The 25,202-nt window shown below is 35.5% G+C and overlaps 2 protein-coding genes across 4 annotated transcripts in view; one reads left to right on the top strand and one right to left on the bottom strand.

Moving 5' to 3' along the window:
* The window catches only part of NETO2 (neuropilin and tolloid like 2), a 35,805-nt gene extending 29,708 nt beyond the window's left edge, over nt 1-6,097 (top strand). Inside the window, exon 9 of the mRNA XM_075766077.1 lies at nt 1,088-6,097. Within this exon, the coding sequence (XP_075622192.1) occupies nt 1,088-1,668 (581 nt within the window). The 3' untranslated portion in view covers nt 1,669-6,097. The remainder of the gene's footprint in view (nt 1-1,087) is intronic.
* The window catches only part of LOC142603774 (borealin-2-like), an 84,365-nt gene that overhangs the window by 27,210 nt on the left and 31,953 nt on the right, over nt 1-25,202 (bottom strand). The window lies entirely within an intron of this gene.

Here is a 25,202-nt window from a genome sequence, read left to right as displayed (position 1 = left end):
TTGGAAGTCTCTGTTTAGTATATGGATTGTTTCAAATAGCATATGATGCTATATAACTCTCTCCATGCACTGTGTGTGGAGTACTTAGGTGCATAACACACCTATCCAGATGCCAGGAACCAGATATCTAAAAAAATATGCAACATTTAGGCTACTACATTTTCTTCTACATAATCTTAAATGCTTTTCTCCTCCACCAGCAGATGTTGCAGAGTCTCAGTGTAGAATTCTCTTCGTCCTCTAGGACAAATACATTTACAGAACAGAAATCCAACTGGAAAATTGTAATCTTCAAATAAAAATTTTAAGTATGGAAAACCATCTTGTTCTGATGCTGCCATCTTGTGTGATTCCATATGAAGTACTAGCCAAAAGTGCCATATGATTTGGGTGGGTTGGTTGGTTCCCCCTGTTCCCCCCCCCCCCCTTTTTTTTCCCCCCCAACTGACTTTATTACTGGACTGTTAAAACTGAAATATATCTATGCTAAACTTCCCTGTGTGGAAATAGGTATAACAGACTTAAACAATAGATGCAGTCATTAAATTTCCAAGAGATGTGAAAACAAGCAGTATAGTCACTCATAACATCATCACTATGATAATATTTCACTTTTAAAAAAGGACTAGATAATTCTAAATCTAGATTCCTTCTACTGACATCAATGGGAATATTACCAGCAGGAGCAAACCATGGTAAGAGATGTATCATCTGTAGCTGTATTTAACCTATTTAAGGTTCATTTAAGCCTATTTAACTCGTGCATTTTGGAATATGAACTGATCAGTATAGGTTCAGGATTGAAGCCACGTCCCAGCTGAGTCAGCATGCACTGGCCACAGAGTTCCACCTGCCACTGAATTATCATATGGTAGCCACTAATGCAGACAGGGAATTAGACTTGCTGAACAAATGCACAAATCCAGTATGATAAATCCCATTGAAATACAGGTCATCTCCCTATTAAGTCATTTAATTAATACATCACTTATTGGCAATGACAACACAGCTTGCTTGCTTTTAATACATGATCAAAAGTGTGGAAAATAATAAAAGCCTTATGCTAATTCTCATTATTTCTTTGCAGAAAAGAAAAAAAATGGATTGTTTGAACAAATCACCAAAACTCATGGAACAGTCATTGGCATCACATCAGGGATAGTTTTAGTTCTTCTCATCATTTCAATTCTAGTACAAGTAAAACAACCTCGCAAAAAGGTTATGGCTTGCAAGACTGCTTTCAATAAAACTGGTTTCCAGGAAGTATTTGATCCTCCACATTATGAACTGTTTTCACTAAGGGACAAAGAAATTTCTGCAGATTTGGCAGATTTATCAGAAGAACTTGAAAATTATCAGAAAATGAGACGCCCTTCAACAGCTTCCAGATGCATTCATGACCACCACTGTGGCTCCCAGGCCTCTAATATAAAACAAAGCAGGACAAACCTCAGCTCCATGGAACTTCCCTTTCGCAATGATTTTGCGCAGCCTCAGCCAATGAAAACATTTAATAGCACATTCAAGAAAAGTAGTTACACTTTCAAACAAGCGCATGACTGCCCTGAGCAAGTCATAGAAGACAGGGTGATGGAGGAGATTCCATGTGAAATCTATGTTAGAGGAAGAGAAGATACGGCACAAGGTTCATTATCTATTGACTTTTAATTTCCTAGGGAAGATGGTATCAGTGTATTTACAAGATGCTTGTGTACGATGACAGTGTATATATTAAAAGTGCACTATATGCACCGTGTGAGATGCACACACTTTTAGCTTACTATACTTCATTTAAAAAAAAAAGTCTTCATAACTAACTCTTGCTGAAAAATGGTGGATTTCCTCCCATCTTCCCAAGCTACCTATCTAGTGGAGGAGTAAGACAGAGACATTGCACGGAACTTACAAGTTAAGGATATTGGAAGGAAAAAAAAAAAAAACCAACAACAACAAAACCCAAACACAACTACTAATCGTTGAACAATGACTACTATTCTCTTCCTCATATCATTTTCTCTTCTTTAGATGTCTGTTTTTCAAGACATTTTTAATACCTCAGTTACATAAATAAAAGTAGTTAAGTGCACCACATGTATGTCAACATAGGTGTCTTATTGTATTTGTCAAATTGAAAGTAGAGTTAGTGTTAAGTGCCAGTTAAGACTGAAGAATTATGTTAACAGCCATCTGCTTCATCTTGCTTACCATTTATATTGCCTTTAATTATCAGTTCCTGACTCTATGCTTTGTGAGAAATAAGTGAAAAGGATTTCTGCCTTTTAAATATACTGACCTACATTAATTTTAGTACATTTGGAAATATATAATCTTCGCAGCTTTTGGCAGAACACAAGTAAGTACTCATATTCTAGATGCAGACTTTTACAACAGTTTTCTTTAAAGAAGGTTTAGGATTTTAAAATATTCTACCATATATTATAGATCCATATGGCTCACTGATTTCACAGCTCTGTAGTTAGAAAACAATTTTGTTCCTGGTTTTCCAAGTATTTACATAAATAGACTGTACATTTGTCTCTTAAAATAGCCTTTCACTCCTTATTGCAGCCAATCTTCCCTACTGAAATCAGTGATGATACTTTTAGCTCATGTCCTACTTGCCTGAAGAGAACCGCTCTGAGGTCTGTGTGATTACCAGGTATACGAAGAGACTGGAAACAAAGAGAAATCACAAAGCAACTCTTATTAACCCTTATGGAACCCTTCTTGTGTCCCTTGTTTCCACTTGCAAAATTGCACATTTCATACCTTTTTTAATGGTGGTTTGGACCTAATTTTAAAATTTTTACAATATAAAAATTTTTTAAAATACAATAATTCTCATTGTGGTTTTTAAACTTTTATATAGTTTGATACTGTACAGACTATTTATTGAATCAAAATCTAGCACCTGTACAGCAGGCTTGTTTCAATGTCCCTATTCACAGCTCTGAATAATGTGCAGTGGCTGCTGCGTACATCGCAGTTTGCCAAGAATACTTAATATGACTTCCACATTAGCCTACGTTTTATTCCCTGGTTTGTTTGGGGTTATTCTGGTATTTTGTTTACAGGAAACCTTTCACTAAAGGTGGCCTACCAGCTTGAACTGGGCATGTCCTTTATTTACAAATATATGTTAAACTGTAATGTTTGTTGTACTGACTGTAGTACCAAAAAAAAACCAACCAAAAAACAAAAACCTTAGCAACTGAAAAAGCTTTCCTTTAAAATAAAAGATGAACAACAGCTGTAATCACAAATTTTCATTAGAATGACAAAAGTTAGGGTTTTTTTTTTTAATGAATGCTTAGACTGTAAGAAGTTTAAGACGGGGGGAAAGGAATTTAGTGTCTTGGACACTTCCCAATTTCAAAAATTAACCCTGTCTGATATCTATAAAGAACTTAATCAGAAGCTCATAGATCAGACCCCTAAGGCTGTATCCTGGTGTCAGTTTTTGTGCTGGTTCCAGAATGGATTTCAATTTGAATGAAAATGGACATTATTTTTAGATATACTTCATGCAGAAGATAAGTGTTAAAAAATCCAGTTAGTTTTGACTTGAAAATTTTTGAATAATTAAAACATTTCTTGACAGATTTAATTTACTTCTCATTGATTTCAGAAATAAGTATCTCACCATGACCTATATGATACAGATGTTATTTGTGACAGTCTATTAGTTTCAGCTTCTTTCAACAATATGTAGTTTTACACAGGTCATTTTTATCCACATAACTCTTGTAAGTGCAAGGTTTGCATGATTAAGTTTTCTTTTTAAAGTATATTTGTCCATGTGATAAAAATAATGTGAACCCTATTCTTTCCTAAGTTATGTTGTCTTTGAACAGTAACCTGTAATAAACAAATAGCAAGCCTGCAAAGCTACAAGTCCTGTGGAGAAAAGAGGAAAAGCTCTACTGAAGAAGTTCCAAATGGCTTGAATAATATTTCAGTCTCTTGTAACTTTCTGATGACATAGTCAGAACACCAGCTGGGTTTTTTGGCTATCCCAGAACATATAGGTGAGCTCCCATAACCAGTCATGTCTTCTCTGTGTAACTTTTTCCAATATCCCCACGCCCAGTGCTACAAGCTTTGCTTTCTCCCCCTTCCTTGCTGTCTAATCTGTTGGGGTTTTTTTGTCTTCAGGATAAAGACAAGATACTCCTGCCTAGGTAACACCTGCACCCGGTTCCCAATACAAAGCAAAAACTCTCCTGGAGGGAGCTTTTCAGTAGTTCTGTAGTAGCAGACCCAGGCCTTACTGTGCCAATAGCCGTACACTTGAACAGATCCAAAAGAAAAAACCCAAAGGAATAATTACTATAGGCTTCTATACATAGTAAGGGCAGGAAAATGAAATATCAGTGCTTGTTTTGCTAGAAGCAAGACGAAATGAACATCGAACCTACAAATCTGAAAGGAAAACTTGTGCATGGTGTGTTTAAAAAACAATGTGTCTGTACATCTCATTGTAGTGATGGGTTCAGTTACTTAGCTGTGCTCTAAGAAATGAGTGGTAACTATTAGAGCCATAATTCCACTTCCAGTATAATCAAATTCCCTTTACTACAGAGAAAAACTAACTAGGTGGACTGCTTGATATCACTCAGAGTGCAGAAAGCCGACATTTTCAGCAAAAGAATCTAGTAGTGGTTTTGCAGTCTCAGTCCAGTTGGAGCTGATGATGTGGTCTTTAAACTTTTTTGGTGCTAGTGAAAACACCACTTTTCATGCTCTTGGAATATCTGTTAGCCTATTTCCATTGTCTCCATCTTAAATCCATACATTTCTAGGAGCATCCTGATTTTGCACTCAATTGTACCCATATCGCTGATACCCTCTGTTAACACTAAATGCTCACAAGCAAAGCTACATTCCCTACACCACATTGACCAGGAAAAGGCCAACAGCATTAACCAATTTTGTGTGTATATAATTCACTTAACCTTTTATCATAGTAGCTTATACAAACTATCTAACATGAAGAACAATTTATTGTGGATAAAAGTTGTAGAAGTAAACCTACAGCCAACAAAAATAAAAGTGACTGAGAACCATGATTCTTGACCGTTCTGTAAGGAGATATCTGCATTTACAGATATGATGACACTGGTGTGGGAAACTCGGACTTAACACTGTTACTGACTCTGAAATGTTTCAGTGATCACAGAAATACTAATTTGTACTTGAAATGCATGAGACTTGTGTGCTATAGACAAGATGACCCTCATAGTGCATACAAATTGTAATGGTGTATTATAAGAATTACTGTCCATTTTTACTAAAACCAATACAAAGAAAGGTATGAACAGATCTGTCATTGCATTACAAGAAAAGTGCATGTCATGTGAACACTTCACAGAATTTAAGCCATTTAAAATACACTTTGTTTTGTTTTTTACTTGCTACAGAGAATTCTGTGCATTAGCAGCAAATCTCCTGCTGAATGAGGAAGAAAAGGCTTGCTTTATTTTCAAATCAATTTAGGTCCTTAAATAGAAGGTTCTTATATCAACGATTGTAACATTTAAGTTTCCAAACTACTTAAGTATAATCCTTTATCTAAAAGGCTACCACAGCAAAAGTAGTAAAAAAAGATCTTAGCACCTATATCTGAGAAGCCAAGAGTAAATTACTGCTTAAATGGAGCAACTTAATTCATACGGATATAGTGAAACATATCTACAGTTTGATCTTCCTGTACGGTCAGTCTCTATATACCTGTTCACAGTAAAACTCAGTCAAATCCATTTATTTTTACATGTCTTTATTTCAAAATTTATGTATGAGCCCTATGAATGCTCAAAAAGGTCTCTAGACTGTTTACCAAAACAAGATTCCTAATCTATGTCAGCCTGAAAGATAAGCTGATTTACATTATATGAGATCACACTGTTACAACTGAATACGATTTTAAAATCCTTCTCCCATTATAATTAAAAAACCTTTGAGTTGATTCATGCTTTGAAAATGAGTATTTATAGCACCTATCTCAACCTAACAATATAAAAAGCTACTATCTTTAAAGACTTCTGTTTCTGTGGTTTCCAATAACCATCTCTGTATAACCATAAATCCTATCTATAATACACAAATAAATCACATGTCAATATGCTCTAATATGTGGTTCTGTATCACCATGGAGCGGCAAGTTTATTTTCACAAATTCCTTTGCTGCACTCCATTTACAGAATCAGCTTAACAAAAATCTGTTTTCCATCTGTTTCATAGATCAACACCAACAGTCATTTGTGAATTGTCAACTTCTTCCCTCTTATCTAGCTATTGAAGATAATCTACCATATACCAGATAAAACAGCTTAGTTTTTATAAGTCTGTTCTTACAGAGCCAGGCTTAGGGAGAAACAAAGTAAGAACTTGATGTCTTTGTATGTCTTTCCATTACCATCACATAATTTATGGTAATAGCTTTTATGCTGAGAAACCCATAAAAAATTATGTCTTGTTCACAAAAAAATAAAGTATTATGATAAACCAAATAATAGGTACCCCAAGACCTACACATCTCAAAATTCAAGATAATTTGCTGTTTTGGAGTCTGAATCATGCCTTCTGAAGGGTAAGACCTGTCAATGCTGCCAGTGTACTTAAAGGATGTACATCATACCATCTTCTCTGAAGCACTATTCCTCCTCCCAAACATGGATTTTTAGACATATTTAAAGTGTTAATTCTTATTTCAGTATTTTATTAATTTATATATAGAAATATAAGCATATTATTTACCTCTTATAATTAGCCTCAAAGTACATTATCACAGAAAAGGTTGCTTCTGACTTCCTTCCAGATCTATTTAGGAGCAAGAGTTATATTTTTAAAGTATTTGTCATTAAACTACAGTATTTCAGAGTTTAAGCATTATGTTAATTTCTGAGTTTATATTGCAGCTTATTTTTCACCTGAAAAGAGACTACAAGGAAAACTCAAAGCTCACAGGATTATCTCCTTAACCTCAAATGAATATGGCTAAAGTGGAACGAGTATATCAGTGTTCTAATACTCAAGGTTTAGTATTTTATAAGGAAGTAATATCAAAATTAAAAGGGCGTGTGTTTTTATGTGAAATGGTTTAGTTTGCCCCTGGTTATCACACTCAGTTTGCTCATAATGCTTGTCTTTAATGACTACTACATTCACCTGTGAATAACACAGGAATCCTGAGCTTAACCTTCCTTTCAGTTCCACTGGCAAAGCACATCAAGTTGTACAAAAATTTAAAAAGCTATTTGCAGAGACAGGAGAGGAGTTGAAAATTTTTAAAAAAGTCTTTGTTTTAAATATAAAGTGGGAGACAATAAAATACTAACCACTAGATATTTCTGATGCAATGTTTAACTTACCCTTCAACACACTCCAATTACTCTCAAGGTAATAAAGTACACGATTCTACTTAATCAATATGTTAGGTTCCCTCACTTTAGTGAACACCCTCAATACTCCTGATAATTTGGAAGAACCCAGCTGTTTAGTACCAAGTTTACTGGATAGCATTCTCAATTACTACTGATTATTAGATAAAAAGATGACTCAGTTATTAATGAGGGTGAAAAAAGGAAGAAAATACTCTTGAAAGCAATTACGAGAATAAGAGATTCTTAGAAAGACAAGTCAATAAATCCCAAGTCTCTTAAACATTGTAATGAATCTTCTATTTGTAAAGAACAAACAGACAAGGTACATAAGCAATACCACTCATTACTGGCTCTCCACTGTATGTTTAATAACCCAACAGAGCAATTGAAGGCCTGAGGCGAAGCCAAATAATTTTAATTTTTCTGTAGTAATGAAAAACAAAGATCTAGTAGAGTGAAGATGTTCGCTTTGCACTTACCAGAGGCAAAAGATTCTGCATAGGCCATTTTATCTTCTGTCATCATTAAGTTTTATCCTTAACAGTGAAGGGAATTCTGGAATATACAAGAACAGTACAAAATAAGTATGTAAAATTCAAGTGTATAGTAAGCAAATAAAAAAGTAATGGATACTTAAAATAATCTCATATATTAGGTAATTTTTAGGGCTCTGTATGACTCCTAAGGTTATCATATTCTCCCAGACATTTCTGCATTTATGTCTGTTTTGACAAATTTGAATACAAGCACTCAAACTTTAAATCTGTGCAACGGAAGTAGTAATAACAGAAAGCTAAGTTATTTGCCTTTAAGATCCAGAACTAATAAAGCTGCAAACTTGGAAAGCTTTACTGTACTGCACTTTCCACATCAGAGTAGGAGCAAGGACAGGCATTAGCATAAGGGAAACACATCCTTTATTTGAACTAGTAGAATCCAAACATGAATTATTTCTTATTAATTGTTAGAACACACAGGTTTGGATTTTTTTTAAATTATAGTTCCAACTTTCCTTTAATTATTAGCATCATAAGACAAAATGTTCTCTAAAGTAAGCATGCAGATTTCTTGCCCACAAAGAGCTATAATAGGTAGATTTATATTGCATTACTGTGTTTAAAATTACAAAATACCTGGTTTTAATGTAAATTTATAAAAGTATCAAAAGCTGTGTTATATACATTCATGGAATAGTTCACATTAAATCCTCATGTTACACATCTGGCAACTTCATGTAATGACATTTCAGCACCACCTATAACACTACAGCAGTACAGTTGGCAAATACAAGTGCTCAACAAGAGAAATAAAAAGCACAAACCCACTTCTGTTTCAGTACTCTGTCCTCCCCTCAGGAACACAAATAAGGGCTACTAACTCTTCTTTAGCAACAGTGCCAAACAGGGAGCTCAAGCTAACAAGCAGCCCTCAAGGCTTAGGGGAACATTAATGAGAAGTAGAAAGAGTATAGGAGATATTTCTACATTAATTCTCCTATTCCTACAAAGATCATGCATCATTACAAACAAAAATACCCAGGGTGATCAAACAAGGACTACTAAGGGAAAAATACATAGTTGAATTCAGTTTTATTTTAATCTGAACTGGAGGTCATGACTTATCCTTACTGTAGGACTACACAGAAATTACTATTGCCAAAAAAAAAAAATATAAGGAACAGTCACTTCAGATTTACAGTATAATGAAAAAGTATTTATGTAAATTTGCAAGAAAACGCAGATTGTTTGGTTGCCTTGTTGAGTTACAAAGAGCAGAGAGCCAAGCCTATCTCAAAGCAGAAGAACTTGTCTGCCTTATTCAAAAAAGTAATAACTAGTCTTCTGCTGGCCTAACCATGAGGCTACCTTCTCTTCTTTCATCATGGAAGCACTTTAAGTAACAATGGGAGAATATCTGAAATGAATGGCAATCTTGACTGTGGGGCTCAGCTTAACAACCTTAACAGAAATACCCAATGTGGTATACCAGGGGAAAATAAAAGTATATGGCTTCGATTCCCTCTCAGATAGGAGTCAAATTTTAGGGTCTAATATAAAACCCATCAGATTCAGTGGATAAGCAACCAAAAAAAAATAAAAAATAAAAAAATCACACAATCTCCTAAGATACTAGATATGGATCTCCTGTGAACAATAGACATTAGCTTCATTGAACATACTGAAATACTTTTCAATGCTAAACCACACTCAAGTTGAAAGATTTCGAGACAGAGCCAAATATCTGGAGTGCTATTTTGAAGGGTAATATATTATGTTAGTGATCCTATTGATTAACAGCAAACCCCTGTTAAGGTCAGATGTGCTTATTGATTTTTTTTCTTTTTAAGGAAGACTTGGTATGAATATTAATGGCTAGTGCCTAGAATAAAAGAATTGAAAGACGATTTAACAAATTAAATTAAACCTGGTTCTCTCTGCTCCCAGCAGCCAAACTATATAAGCAAAATGCCACATCTGAGCTAATGCTTATTTTACTATTTTTTAAAAGGATTTTGAAAGAAAAATCTTTGTTACAAACCCTTTCAGAAAGGGAAAAGCTAGGTAAGAAACTATTAAAAAACCAAAGGTTAAGTTACAAAAGTGTCAGAACAGATACTACACAACAGTCTACAAAGGGGTGAAAAATTCAATTGTATATATAATCCAAGGTATAACTTGTATGTCTCTCTAGCACCAATATAAAGCTGAAAATTGGAAACAGGCTTTTTTGAGCTCTAGAAAGGTAAACCTACAGCATTATTGAAACACTGCTCCCTTCTATTGCAAGATTTGTCTCACTTATCACCAGTGAAGTTTATCACCCATCTAATGATCCAATTTTCCTATACTGACACAACTGAAGGTTTTAGACTGTAACAGTAGGCTGCAGAGATATTCACATCACTCATGATCCTGATGGTGCATGAAGTAGATCAAAGACCAAGTTCTTTGTTTTTAGTGCAAAAACCCTCGTAAGCACAAATCTGACTATTCAAGAATATGGTCCTCTTTAGCCTGCTACAACAGCAAACATTTAAAAAATTAGATAAACCTATTTCCTCATCAAATGGGACCCTGTGTCCAGTAATGTCTATACAGAGCATGTCTAGACAAGCGTTACATCTTCATGAGAGTTTCGTGTCAGTGTTAAACAACAACAAAACAAACCTCAGACTGAATATGCTGCCAAAGCCTGCCAGCTCTGTTTTTTCCTACAGCATTAACATCCATGAAAGCTGTTGATTGAGAAATTATTTTCTTTGTCCTTCACTCCATCTGACCAAAAGCTCAGAGACTATGGCACCCTTCTGTCTTTATGCAGATAACAATTCATACTCAAATAAACATCAGAAAGTACAATATTATGTTCCTGTAGCTATTATTTAAAATACTAATCCATTAATATCTATAGCAAATAGGGGAGAGAATCTGCTAAACATCTATCCAGTAACCCTGTAAGAATCTACACGCACAATTTAAAATATGCATGTTTTCATCTTGGACAACCCGGATTTAAATAAAGTATGTATACAGGAGAGAAAAAAGAATATTGTGGAAAATTTACAAAGGAGTTAAGTATTGCCTGTTTATTAGCAGCTTACTATCAGCATTAAAGATTATTTCTAGATATCCATACATTATTAAAGATGTTCAAACAATTGAAGAGAGGTCAGCTTGAATTACCCATCACATCAATCTCTAGGGAAACAAATTAGGGTACATTACTGTCGCAGCTTTTGCTTAACATGGTTTCAGGGTCTAATCCAGTTATGTGGAAAGACTTGAGAACATCAAAGAAATAACTTCCCCCCCCCCCCCCACCTCCTGAGCACAAACAAGTGAAAAGGCTTCTTAATAAATCCTTTAAGCTGGATACACAGCTCATACAGAGGGAAAGAGAACATAATAAAAATATTCCTTTAAATTCTTACTTACTCTGGTAGAAGGAATGATGCCTCAATTACACTCCGACCAAAACAGAGGCTTTTAGAAAATTCTTTCACTAGACGGTAGTTCACTGAATTGCTACATCAATGTACATTTCAGGCTTTTAAGTCAGGGGGCCAAGGCAGAAACGAATCAAGGAAAAAGGCATGCCTTGCCCCCTTTACAATTACATTAATGATTTTTCCCATCTCTGACTGTGGAAAAGTTATTTGCTCTAAATTTCTTATTCTACTAACAAGACTGAGTGGAGAGACAAGATAAATACTTCTTACTTCATTTACAGAAGTTGTATAGCTCTCTTATTTCATTAGACTGGTCACAACTTGTAGTGGTCAAAGTGAGAGCAGAACTGTCTCTTTACATCCTGATAAACATACAAATGAATGCTCCTCCATTAATGCCAGCTAAAGCACACTGAGGGCAAAATAAATAAGCAAAGAGCAGGCAGGAAAAGCTTACTTGCAGTGATGTGATGCTCTAGTAATAATTGGCAGTAAGTCATAGGATTAACACGGAAGAAGAGTCTCATCAGTCAAATACCTAATTCCCCTACTTATTACATTACTAACTAATTTCTGAGTCTGCTAAAAGTCATGAATAAAGGTGCATTTAGGTATGTGCCTTTCTACATCAACCATTTCAAGATTATTTTTGTCTGCAGTTGTGGACTATAATTTTAAGCACACAACTGTACTACAATCAAATCATAAAATAATACTGATTGGAAAGGGATACTGGTGCAGTCAAGATTCAAAAGATAGAGCATTACCTTTTTTGTCAGGAGTCATGGATTTTCTTCCCAATTCTGCCATTATTCACTGTTTTCTTCGTTTAGTCATTTGAGATCAAGTGTTCAAATTTGTCTATTAGTTTCATGGATTCAGTAATAAAATGTTAACTGTCTGCCCTGAACATTACCGATGGTGTGACAATACTAGTTTCCTATAAAATTCAGTTTTACTTCAAAATGTTACAGCAGACATGAAAGATTCTCCTCGGGCTTTTCAACTTAGAATGATTTGGGTTGGAAGGACCTTAAAGATCATCTGGTTCCAAGTACTTGAGACCGTATTGTACTCCTGAAACAAGCCAGCATGCACATCACTGAAAAGAAACCGCATTTTTCCTCATTATATTTTCCTTCCAAAACAAGGTTGTGGCAATTTGCCAGCGCTACTTTTCCAGTGCAGAAAAGAAACCCAAAACAACAAAGGAAGAGGAGTATTAAAACCCACATACAAATAACTACTTTATCTAGACTAGAGGGAAGGGAAGAAAAAAACCACCAACACACAAAAGTTATCCAGTTTCCAGATAGCTAACAATCTTCCACTTCATACATATGACTACTTCCTTTGCCATCTCTGTGTAAGTGTAACCACTACTTTCATTTGTGCTGCAAAACAAGTGTAATTGGTTTGTTGCATGTAAGCGACAAAGCAGAAAGAAAATCCGACTCCAATGTCTCTCTCATGATTCAAGGCATGATGCTTTGAACAAGTCTGAATCACAGGTAGGAAATTTACAATTTAAAGAAACAAAAAGACAGGTCAGTGAGGAAAGTAACACAAGATCTCTTTGAACACTTTTAAATCTAATTTTAAAGTGAACAATCAAAACAGCAAGGAGGTAAATACAACTTTTTACAAAATTGTTAAGGTATCTGAAGACATTAGCAGGATCCTGACTACATGGGTATCACATCTTTTCTAAGTTTTCTCTACTTTTACTCAGGTCCTGAAATATGAGAAATTGGGGTATATTTAGTAAGTAAATTAGATTAAAAAAATTAACTATCCACACAAAATTGCAGATACACCTAGTACATTAGAGATAGATCTTTTCAAGTTGTCTGCAACCAGAATACTGGCATTGTTATTGCTACAGGGATTATGCTGTCAGGAGCTTTTTGGCAGCATTGAGCAGGTGATGTTCATTATTCAGGTCATGTTCTAGAATAAACATTTCTAACCAAATTACTGTTTATAATGCCATTTCCTGGCCAAGAGTACACTCATGTAATCTGGTTTTGGGCACAGTTCCTCCCAGTTTTAATGGGGATGATACTAGAAATACCAAAGAAACAGTAGTCACAAGATGGATTAAACTGTTTTGATACAGAAATGAGGATAACAGTAATGACAAAAATCTGTTCTGGAGCAGAGGTGGCTAATAAAACTAGGTGAATTTTGTTTCCTTTGTCTTTCAGAAGCAAAAAAAACCCCACGAAACAAACAAAACCAGGAAAGGGTGGGAAAAAGAACAAACTCATCTTCTCTGTAACATCATCAAAAATCCAGACTTTGTAGCAACTTCTAATTTTGATTCAATTTAAATCAATACAATTCCATAAAGTCTGGAATGGTCACAGAGAATGGCAACAAGGGTTAGTTACTATACTTGATATTAAATTGAAGTGTCTCACCTTGCTGGCTTAGATCTATTCAGTTTGATTTGTTTTAACTTATGCTCAGATTCAGCTCGTCTCTGGTCAAAGTAACTAATGCATGGGAACACTGAGCAAATTTGAGTGGTTACTAATTGTAGGTAACGCTTACTACATATGAAACTCATTACAAAATTTTAATTGAGGTCTTTCTCATGCAAATCTTCTTGCTTCCTTCTCTCCTGCCATACCTAATATTGACTATAGATGAGGATAATGTCTACAGAAATGTTTACTCTGCAGTGAAATATTTCGTTATAACTACTTCATACAAACTGTCACAGGACAGTTATGTGCCAATGCTCCTACATAGAGAGTCCCTCTAAGGCAGCACTCAGCACAGGACTGCACATGTTGTTACCAGCTACACGCTAAGTTCGGCGGGTGTATGGCAGGCTGACTAGAAAAAGCCTGAAACACAAAGCTGCTTATGGGTATCACCAGTTTGGAACAGTTACATTCCGAGGCAGGAAATTATTGTCTATCTCTAATGCCCAGTCATAGGTAGAAAGTAAAAAAAATAGTTCCAGCAAGAACGTGATTTACAGATTACAATACTGAACAAAACATACAGTCCATTCCCTGATGAAACAAAGCCCATAACACTTCAAGAAAAAAGCATCACAGTAATGGATTATTTAAAGCCTCCAAGAAGAGCCTGCTTTGATGGAAACTGAACAGAAAATTTGAGAAAATGGAAACAAAGATTTCGTTTATACCTGTGGCTATGAAAGTAGATTAAAAAGAGAAGATGAAAGCCTGCAAGTTCCACTGTTGCATATCCTGAGCCACGATAGGCTCAAATGGCTATGCACACATTTTTGCTCTCACAGGGAAAGAGAGGACTAGAATAGAAATTCTAAACTCCATAGATGATCCCTATCCTTTCACAACATAGCTCAACAACAGATTTTTTTTAAGGCAAATATCAAGAGGACAGATGAACAAACTAAATATATAATAGATTTTAAACTGGTTTAGTATTGGAAATGTTTGAGGATTATTATTTAAGAGCAATCCAAGAACCATAGCAAATATAGTATAAATAATCCTCTAATAATTCTCAAACTCTTCTACATTTATTGCTAGGGACAGAATATTCAAACACAAGACAATGTAATAATTAATGTCTCAATTAATTATGGTAATTAAGTTTCTATAGCAGTTTTCAATTGAAGATAACAACTGTTTGACAAGAGATAAGGGATATATTATGACTTACTCAGCTGAGCAGTTACTTGTGTAAGCAGTCTACTGTCTGATAAATCTAGTCACATAAGTAAAAACTGTGTAAGAACTATATTTTTTTAATAATAAAAGAAACACTTATTTTCAGGTACTTATAAAATAACTACGTGTTCTAACCAAAGACTAGAGATAGCTCTAGGCATGGGCAAAGCAGGTAGCTGCCTAACACGAAGGCTGTTGGACGCAGCAAACCCGCAACAGTGCTGCCGTCTGCTATATCTACAAGTGGTAAACTCTACACAGAGATCCTGACAGGTGAGTTTGTTGGGGGGTGGGCATTTATAGCTTAGGTGTTCTTCACTCTTCCAATGTCTCACCCTTAAAAGTGAGAGATTCTACGCAATAATTCTACAGAATGCCTCCACCTCTATAAGGAAAATATACCCCCTGTTAGAACCTGCTTTCTTTCTTTCCAAAGGATCATGGAATAATGCGGCTCCTTTAGGCACAAGCATATTACAAAACAACAAAAAAAAAACCCCTTTTCACCCATATTTGTCAGCTTCTGAAAATCTAGCATGAAGAAGCTTCTACAGAGAACAGGAGGAAGAATGGCACAGGACAAGGCTTTCTTCTCTTGTCAATAGGCATTTTGGGCCCACATTACCCTATTCTACTCTTACGCGCACCAAGCGAGAGGTCACATGACTACTACTTGTTGTGTAGTATCAGAGCGATGCTTTGCTCATATGACTGCTTTTCTCATAGGACTTTGCTACTTCCTCATGGGGTTTATAATTCTGTTACAACATCCCATGCACAATCAACATAACAAAATGTTACTGCTAATTGCACAAAAATAAAAGTCCATTTGTAAACATTGTGGGGTCTCCTGCTCTTTTCATTCAGTATTGCTTACTAAAACCACATAAATAGCTCAATGAAATTAAAACCAAGCACCATTTGCCTCCCCTTCACCTCCTTGAATTCTTTCTTCACATAAAACCGGGTACTAGAAATTATTCTGCTTTTTTCCTGTGAAAAGAATGTCTCTAAATTATACTGTATTAAATAAAACCAAAATATGGACTACTACGAGCCATTTCTAGCAAATTTTACCACTGCTGCTCTAATATAGTTAGAATATAACATTCCCCATCCCTATTACTTTGAAAATGTTACTTCCAGACATCCCTAACAAAACAGAACTATCTCAATGCTACTTTATCCAACCTTCAAACATAAGCTTCAAAGATGACAGTTGAATATTACAGTCTTTGTTTTGGCAGAGCACCATATATCACATCTGTCCAAGTGGTGCACTGTGAAACAATGTCTTAAGCACTAGCAACCCCAAAATATATATAACATTTTAAAGCAAAAGTGGATAAAAACAGTCCTTTTGCTATTCGTCTTTGTTTTCTTTTTCTTGATTCAGCATTATTTACAGATAAGCTACAAGCAATACTGAGACAAGAAAAAGGAAGCTGAACTAACAAAGCATATGACAGTAAACAGCTTATCAGCAATAGTTGTACTCCCTCCTTGCCTCATTCAAGTTAAAGGAGATGTAGAATTTATAGGATGCTGAAAAAACACACTTTAAATATTTGAAGCAGACTCAGGAAGAATGTGACTGTTACCAAAGTCCACACAGGAGGAGAAACATGAACGGTCATTATCTGTGCAACTCAGCTGGAGAAAGCTACTCAGAAGTACATAGTGAGAAGAGACAGGACTGCAAAGTAAGCTCACAACAGAACTTTCTGTCCCATTTTTCCCAGACAACCTAGCAGCCCAGTGCCGTGACCGAGAGCACTATAGAAACTAGTGCATCGCAGTTTTTTGGGGTCAAACTGTTTTCCTCCTATAGAATAGGTATTCAGATTTGGAATAGACAGCAAATAAATATACTAGAAGGTAATTGTAACATTTATCTATAGATATCTCAGAGTTGGATGATGCAATCCTATGAACAGTTTTCAGTACAGGTTTTTTTTAACCTTTGCTAAATAAAAGGCCTCTAATACATAATTGGATCTTGCTGTTTCCCTAAAGCAGTCACTTCAAGAAGTTTGAATTCTAAACCACTAATATTTATACAAATAAGAATTACCTTTTAGCATATAGTGTTGTCAAGAGAATAGAAATTTATAAAGCATTAATCAGTTTCTGAATACATTTGATTTATAGTCTGATGCTATTCCTATAATCACCAACATGGGTTTTCTTAAAAAATTCTTATTCTATGCTGTCATGCAGTCTTAAAAGGACACAGATGCAAACCATTGATGCGCTTTCTGTACTGTTTTTTTTAACAAGAAGTTAGCGAGGATGATTTTTCTTTTACCATAATTTTTACTTCAGTTATTCAACTATCAGATCAGCTGGATACTTTCAGCACTAATGAACATAGTGACATTTTCAAAGCAGGCAAATTGCTTATGGGTGCTATACGATCTTCAAATTCTGTCTATGCACTTCAGTTCTGATCTGTGTTATCTATTTTATTCTTGACCTATAACTCTAAGAGATCAAGGCTGTAGATTTTACAAACCGAGCCTAATAACTAGGCAATGTGAATCAGGTAGATATTTTTTTCTCCACAGTAAATAGGTAGAAGAAAGAAGACTGGTTAGGGTATCTTGGTACACAACTGAAAGTGTACTGGTTTGGTGTACATGTGCCACTGGGATAGCTCAGAGAAAAAAAAAAAAAAGTCTGGAACACCAAGGGAATCCTGTTAAATCAGAAAGATGCATCAGCCACAGAGCCTTCCAGGACATTATCTCAGAACCGAGCTAGAGAAAAAGGTCAGAAAAGTAATAATGAGGTTGCCCTGAAACAATGTTGAGCAAGGAAGACTGCAAGACTCTTTGTAATTTAGACAATGTTAGATCAGACAGTACAACCTTGCATAAATGCTGTTTTCAAAGCATTGTCAGAACCTCTAATTCAGTTATTTTTTCAAATGATTACTTTTGCAAAGATTCATAAATACTCATGCTTTTGTCCAAATTTACCAAAGCAGTAATCATCAACTGCTGGTTTAGCTTTAATGAAATCTATTAAAGGCAATTTTATTTATAATGGCACGAGACATGTAAGTATACCTATGCACAGGTCTAAACTTCTGAAACTCAGCCCTAATTAAACTTCTTGCCTGCAAAACTATATGTATACTCTACCTCTACACTCTTCCTCAATTGTCAGTGTTCTACATTCCATTTTAGCTACCAGTTTACTTTCTTTGGTGTTTCCTGGGACTTACAGGGAAGATGAAAGAACCATGCTCCTTTTTTCCCCAATGTTTATACTGGCTTATGATAGCAGAAGAAAGAAATTGGGAAGAAATTCTTGTATGTTTTTGAAGAATCTGAGACCATGCCAGCTAGGATTCCTGAACTGTAATACAATTTATTGTGCTAGCTTTTTAAAGGATAACACAAGATTTATTTCCTGCACTCAATAATGACAATACAATAAAAGTATAGTTATTATTGTGCAACTTGTGAACTAAACCATTACTTTTTTCCAGTTGGCTTTTATCTGGAATTAATAATAATAATAGATCTTTGGACTAAATTCTGGCCTTGGGTACAAGAACAAACACAAAAATGAAACCAATGATCCCCACCCTAATAAATAAAAGCAAGTGCAACAGCAGAAAAGTGTGTCCTGTCTCATCACTGTAGAAGCATACACAAAAACTGAGAAACTCCTTAAACAGTTTAAGAATTGACCTATATTCAGAAGAACATACAATGGTTCAGCTATAGAACCTACTTATTAAGACCAACAGTTAAGCACATCAAGCATGTCTGACTGACAGCATAGATAAAGAGTCCAAGTTAAAATACTCATCAACGTAAGTAGATTGAAAGTATATAAAAACTTCTAATTCAAATTGTAATTAAATGCCCAAATTCTATATATTTGAACTCAGCCTTTAGGGATACCGAGTCTTCAGGATTTTCTGCATTTATAGGCATCACGTCAAACAGGACATAGGGACAGACAAAATGGTAATCTGGTGTAGCACACTAATAGCCTTGGACATAAAGATGATGCCTTCTTTTTCCCTTTCAGCAGGTATGTATGAGGTAACAGATCTTGAGGACAAAGTCTTGCAATAATGAAAACAGGGATTACTCTCTACAACTGCTATTCAAAATTTCAAGAAACTCAGCAGAAAAAAAAATTGAAGCTTGATTTAACTCCTATTAAGCAATGCCACTCCTCACAAGTGGCCTACTGATACCAAGTTAAGAATGCCTTAACCAGGTCTTAAAGGTGAAGTTCAACTCTTTGCAAAATATCAGTATAAATCCCATGCTCCAGGTAGAGTTTACATAGAATTTAAGAGGCATGTAACTCTTGTGTCAACTTCCTGCTCAGGGATCAATTTTGCCTTAACACACAAAGCAAACTACAGTGAAAGAAAGGTTATTGCATAGTATTTAAAAGAAAATATGACAGTCAGGAAAAAAGTAAATATCATCATAATCTCTATAGTCTTCACCTCCTCACTAAACTAAAAAGGAATAGAATGGCTATTAGTTCAGTCAGGAGGAGCCTGTATAATACATGCAAAACAGGTACACATTTATTTTTATATGAAATCCAATTTTTCTACATAAATAAGTTCTCAATACCTTCCCAGATCATATATTTCTTTGTCGTAAGCAGAAAAACAAAAAAGAAAAAAAATATTCCAGAACAATCTTATTCTCAATCCCTCCCACAAAGACACCAAGCCACCAGGGTCTTCACATGCCAGAAACAGCCATAAGATTTCTGACATTTTTCCATTGCTCACAGTAACAACATGAAATGAAGGCAAAGAATAAACCAGCTAGTGAGCTACTTTAAACTATATGAAACTCATTATTGACTTGACGCTAGCTAGGTTTTGTATCACCTATATAAGAGATTAGATGTAATTATAGTTTGGATTTATGTGAAGGAGAAAAATTTAGATTCTATTATATTTATGCAGTTTTGCAATGTAACTGTGATATTTACTGAGTTTCCTGCACCACACTTGATGTAGTATCTGATCTGTATAACATCACTCCTTCTCATTAAACACATTGAGGTTTTTTTTTTTTTTAAAGATATTTAAAGGACTAACAAGCTTGATTTATGTTTTAGCATTGAAATAAAAGCTTAAGGTTCTGCACAGAATTTAGAATCTACTAATAAACTAATAAACAACACATTCAAAAGTATTTTCAGGAAAAACAGAGATGTTATACCAGTCTGACACCATATGTAAATCTCTCAAAAATGCAGGTCCTTTTTGTCACAACAAACATCTGTAGATAATAGCTATATAAAATCTAATTTCTGGGACATACGTGTATCATAAATGGTTTGCTGACTTAACATGTAATACCAGAGCTCTACAGATGTTGATTTTTTTACTTAAATTTTTCAGCACATTTGACTTATATGTGCTATTCCTCATATTTCCTGCAATTCATAGTGTTGGTTTGTTTTCAAACTAATTTCAGTGCATTTTAAAGCAAGCTGATGTGCATTAATGTGTATGTTTAAAGTTAAATTATATACTGCAAAATACCTGGCATATTTTGGATTCTTCTGTCCTTATTTTATTTTGATGGATGTCTAGTTTGAGTGACAATTTGTGCATGGGAAGAGCGAGTGAACAGCTGTGTGGTTTAGCTGCCTGCTGACTTAAATCATGACAAGGTGTTTACTCAAAATTTAGAAATCCCTAAATCTTCTTTTGCTTGTAAAGTACTCTACAACCCACATTACCATCTTCTACTTTGAACAGTTGGCTAACACAGTAGTTCCACAGAGGTTCTACAGTTTACCTCATAAGTAAGAGCCAGCCTAGTTACTCAATATTCAGTTGAGTAATTTCATCTCTGTTCAGCAGAGATTCAGAACTAAGAAAAGGCATTGTTGGCCAACTGGGGTGAGGGGGGGACGACACATGACACAGTATATACAGGCATGTTCTGAGCATGCTCTCTAACTTTGCAAGACTTCATGCAAATACTTATAGAAAAAATGGTTTTTCACATTTATATAGTTATTTCTATTTTATACCTTGTCTCTCAGGACATTTTCCTTTGGAAGAATTACTACATCATCTTGTAAGGGATGACGCCCTCTTCTAGTAATCTCCTCTAGTTATGTCACCCTTCTTTTGATATAGCTTTTGCCAGTAGTAGTAGGAAACTATTATTTGATTTAGCTCATCTTGATGCTGTGCTGTATCTAGACACTTCGCCCTCTGTCAACTCAGAGCTGGCAATGAAGTCTCCTTCTCCTATGCGTTATGGCAATGCTAGTATATACCCCTTTGTCATACATCATTAGCGGAGATGCTTCCTGTCAGGAGCACTGAGCTGTTATTGCCAAGAGGTTCCTACACTTGACAGGAAAAGGCAATGCTGAAGGTAGAATGTTTGTGAGCTGGAGCAATGCTGGAGGGCATCCGGGCTCATTACTCACTTCTCCATCTGGAAACAGCATATTTATTTCTGTGAGACCTTACCACCACCAGGGCATCTTATTGCTGATATTATCAATATACTCAGTCTAAGCCAGCTGCTCACTTAATTGTTAGCATGCCAAATCCATGTACTGTAATTTTATTGACTGAGCAAAATCAGCTTGTTTGATTAATAGTGATTGTTTCTGGTTTTAGCTAGTAGAACTGAATCAACTAAAGGCCCCAAGTTTTTAGATTTTTTTTTCACCCTGTATAAAAAGCCAAACTGTTTTAAAGCCTAATAAGGTAATAAACACTTAGCAACACACATACTGCGTTCCCATATACAGGTCAAAAAAAGCTGCTCTTCACTGTTCAGTCAATGTTGTTAGGAAGCCAGTCTGCAACCGCTGCTACACTAGTTCTACACTTTTCCTGTACAGAATCTAAATCATCTGACAAAGTCAAGTTGTCTGGAATATCAAAACAAAAAGCAGATCCGTCCACAAATCTTAGCTGCATTTTTATATAGGTTATGAAAGATGAAAGGGTAAAGCTGACTCTCTTAAAAGTATGCATTTTTAGAAGTCTGTCCACAATACCTGAACTCCCTTGAAAGTATACCTACTGAGGTATAACCTACTCACCTACAAATAAAAATTTTCACAGCAAGTCACATATCATAACACTAGATTCAAAAGGTCATGTTTCCTAGTGAACTGTATGAGCATAACTCACTCAGGATGCCGCTTTAGGCATCTACTGATAGTAATGCCAGAAATAAGCCATATGGTTTCTATAGGGTATTTTAAAATATTATTGAAATTGTTACTTTGTCTATTTTTTTAAATGCACACATACAATAACAGAATTTTAAAATCCACATCATCTTCTTTTGTCCTCAGACTATTTACTTGATAATTTCAGGTTTTCCCCATCAAATGGTTTGACAGCAGAGTGCTTTATCTCTGTTATTTAACAGACTACATTCCTACAATTAAGAATACTACAGAAAAAGCTTCTCACAGTCTATTATGTACTTTAAATATTTTTTTCCTTTCAGCTAGCAATCAGAAGGCCCAGGATTATTGCCAAATGTGTGTTTCTTGGATACCAGGCAAAATCTTCCTGTCTTCCATTTAGTTCCTTAGTTCCATTTTCTGAGTTAAATTGAAGGCTCCACAAAATATTTATTCACAGTTTACAGAACTGCAAAATGGAATAGGTTGCCTTCATTAATTCTTACCAATGAGACCAGTAGGAAAGCAGAAGAAGTTATTTTGGGTGATCAAGTTCAAAATTATTTTCTGATTAACTATTCCACAAAAAAATCACCTAAGTAACAAAAGAGAGCTAGGAGACACAGACCTCTTCATGAAGTTATTTCTTGTTCCCTAGGAGATAATCTCTACACTTCTTAAAGGACTGAGGTTTTTTCCTCCTGTTTCCTCGGTGATGGATCAGGAAGTGAAGAAATCCCTTAACACACAAAGCTGTGTTCTCTACTGAAAGACAACCTACGGTATTACAAGTCCTAGCTATGTTCCTGAGATATTTGTGAAAGATGGTTACGCTTGGCATTAAATGAAACAAAAATAGCTTTGGCCACCACTCTCCATGACACAGCACTTACCTAAACTTTCTTTTTTACTGCAAAATGTATAGTAAATATAAGTCTGCCTCTGATTTCAATTTTCTGCCATTTACAAATCCTTTTTCCTCCTTTTCAGCTGTTACTGATAGGTTTAATTGTATTATTTTCCTTTTTTTTTTGAAAGCATGACCTTATTCTTCTTCCCTATTTCTGTTAACAGCTTCAAAGTGGAAGCATTGGGTTGTATTCAAACAGGTTTCCCTCATAATACAATACAACCAACTACCAGAGCTCTCTGACCAGACAGTAAGGAGCAGATTTTGCTCAAACTGACAATTTATTGAATTCACAGAGGTCCCACTAAACTCACTATAATTACCAAAATTATTCCAAATTTTGTTTACTGTCAGTTTAGTAGATTGTGTTCCTAAGCATCTATTTTCAAGTTACTATGGAAACGATTCAACATCCTGACATTTTTGTCATAACTGACAGACAATTTCAGATGAGCAATTTTAACGAAAACTGTTTAGTTTGACAAAGTCACGTTTTGGGGGGGGTTTCTTAGAAAACTTTTAAGGGCACGTCACAGGCACGTACAGGTGTGAGTAAAATGATTTCACAAGCAAAAGCTCCCTCCAGCGGCAAGAGAGGGGTCCGGTAACACCGGAATGAAAATCGAGGCGAGATCACAGCGTGCAGGGGCTGATTCTCCATCGTTTCCCTAGTGCCATTCTCTCTGGTCAGTTACCACAACACAGACACAAAGGAAAAATAATTCCATTCATGAAAGGAGACAAGAATTAAGAGGGATAAAATAGTAACTAGAAAATAAGGAAGTTAATAACATTAAGGCAACTGAATTCAACTCTGAGGTCAGCAGCATCCCAAACTGTCCCAACACATACATATTTAAAAAAACCAAACCAACCACAACAAAAAAAACATTACTTGGGTTTGGAGAGGTGCTACACTTTGAATACCAGGCTTTTCTCCCCCTTTTTTTTTTTTTCAAGATTTGCTGATTAAAGTGAGAAAAGAACAAGAATGTTCTTTGAGCTGCATACTTCAACTTCATTCAGAAATTAAGTACGCCCATTTCATCTTGCTTTAGGGGCATTAGTTTCTTTACTGATAGAAATAATAGATTTCAAAGTTCAGAAGTGTATCTGAAGATATTCAAGATGAACCACAATAATTATTCTTTTACTAGGATGACTGCTTCACCAATAACCAAGGCAGAAGAGAAAGACTTCTGCAAGACAGCATGGACACCCTAGACTATTTTCAGCAGTATATTAGCTGGTCTTTTGACACAGTGCTAGGAATAGGCACTTTCCTCAACACAGAGACAATGTGCCTCTGCTTAGCATCCACATGGCAAATATCCAAGATCCAAAATATCCAAGGTCCAAGATCCAAAAAGTCTCTTGCTGCTTATTGAAGCAGCAAAACAAGAGTTAAATTTCTTTACTACAGACTTTTCATAAAGGGAGCCACTAACATGTAATGTAACACAAAGCATATCACCTGATGATGGCAGTCTTTTTGGCACATGATTTTAAAGACCATTCTTAGCTTTAATAAAAGATGGTTAGAAAGCATTCTGGGAAGAGCTCTGGCCTTGAGAAAAGTCTACCTTCCTCAAGCCCCAGACCTGTAGTAGACAAGAGGTATTTTGTAAGGCTCAGATGCAAAAAACCTGGCTGCAGGTACTTGCCTAGCGACAGCATGCTAGAGGAAACAGAGCCAGAATGTTGGTGGAAACTTGCAGGGGGTGCAGCGGCCCTAAGTATTTCTGTATTTTCTCTCACTGTTTTCTTCATAGGCATCAGATGCAAGATTCCATTATTCCTTACAGAGATGAGATAAGGAAGAAAAAAAAAAAAGGAAGCAACCTCCAATACCTTGCTGATATACTGGGTTGCATGTCCACCATAATAGAGATTATTTGAAAGATAGGAAAGTTGTACACAAAAAAGCCAGACTTCTTTGGCAGTCTCCTTTTGTCTGAACTCCTCCCCTTTCCTGTTTCATTTGCAATTCACATTTCAGCTGAGACACTGCAGTTATCTTGTGTGTGACCAAACTTCAGAGCCATCGCTGAGGACCATAAGTCTGAAAATCTTAAGTATTACTTTTTCCTCACAAACCATTTCATTTTTTCTTCAGGCCA

The sequence above is a fragment of the Balearica regulorum genome, chromosome 13 (assembly GCF_011004875.1).
Source record: "Balearica regulorum gibbericeps isolate bBalReg1 chromosome 13, bBalReg1.pri, whole genome shotgun sequence".
Lineage (NCBI taxonomy): Eukaryota > Metazoa > Chordata > Aves > Gruiformes > Gruidae > Balearica > Balearica regulorum.
This window is presented reverse-complemented; position numbering and strand designations above follow the sequence as displayed.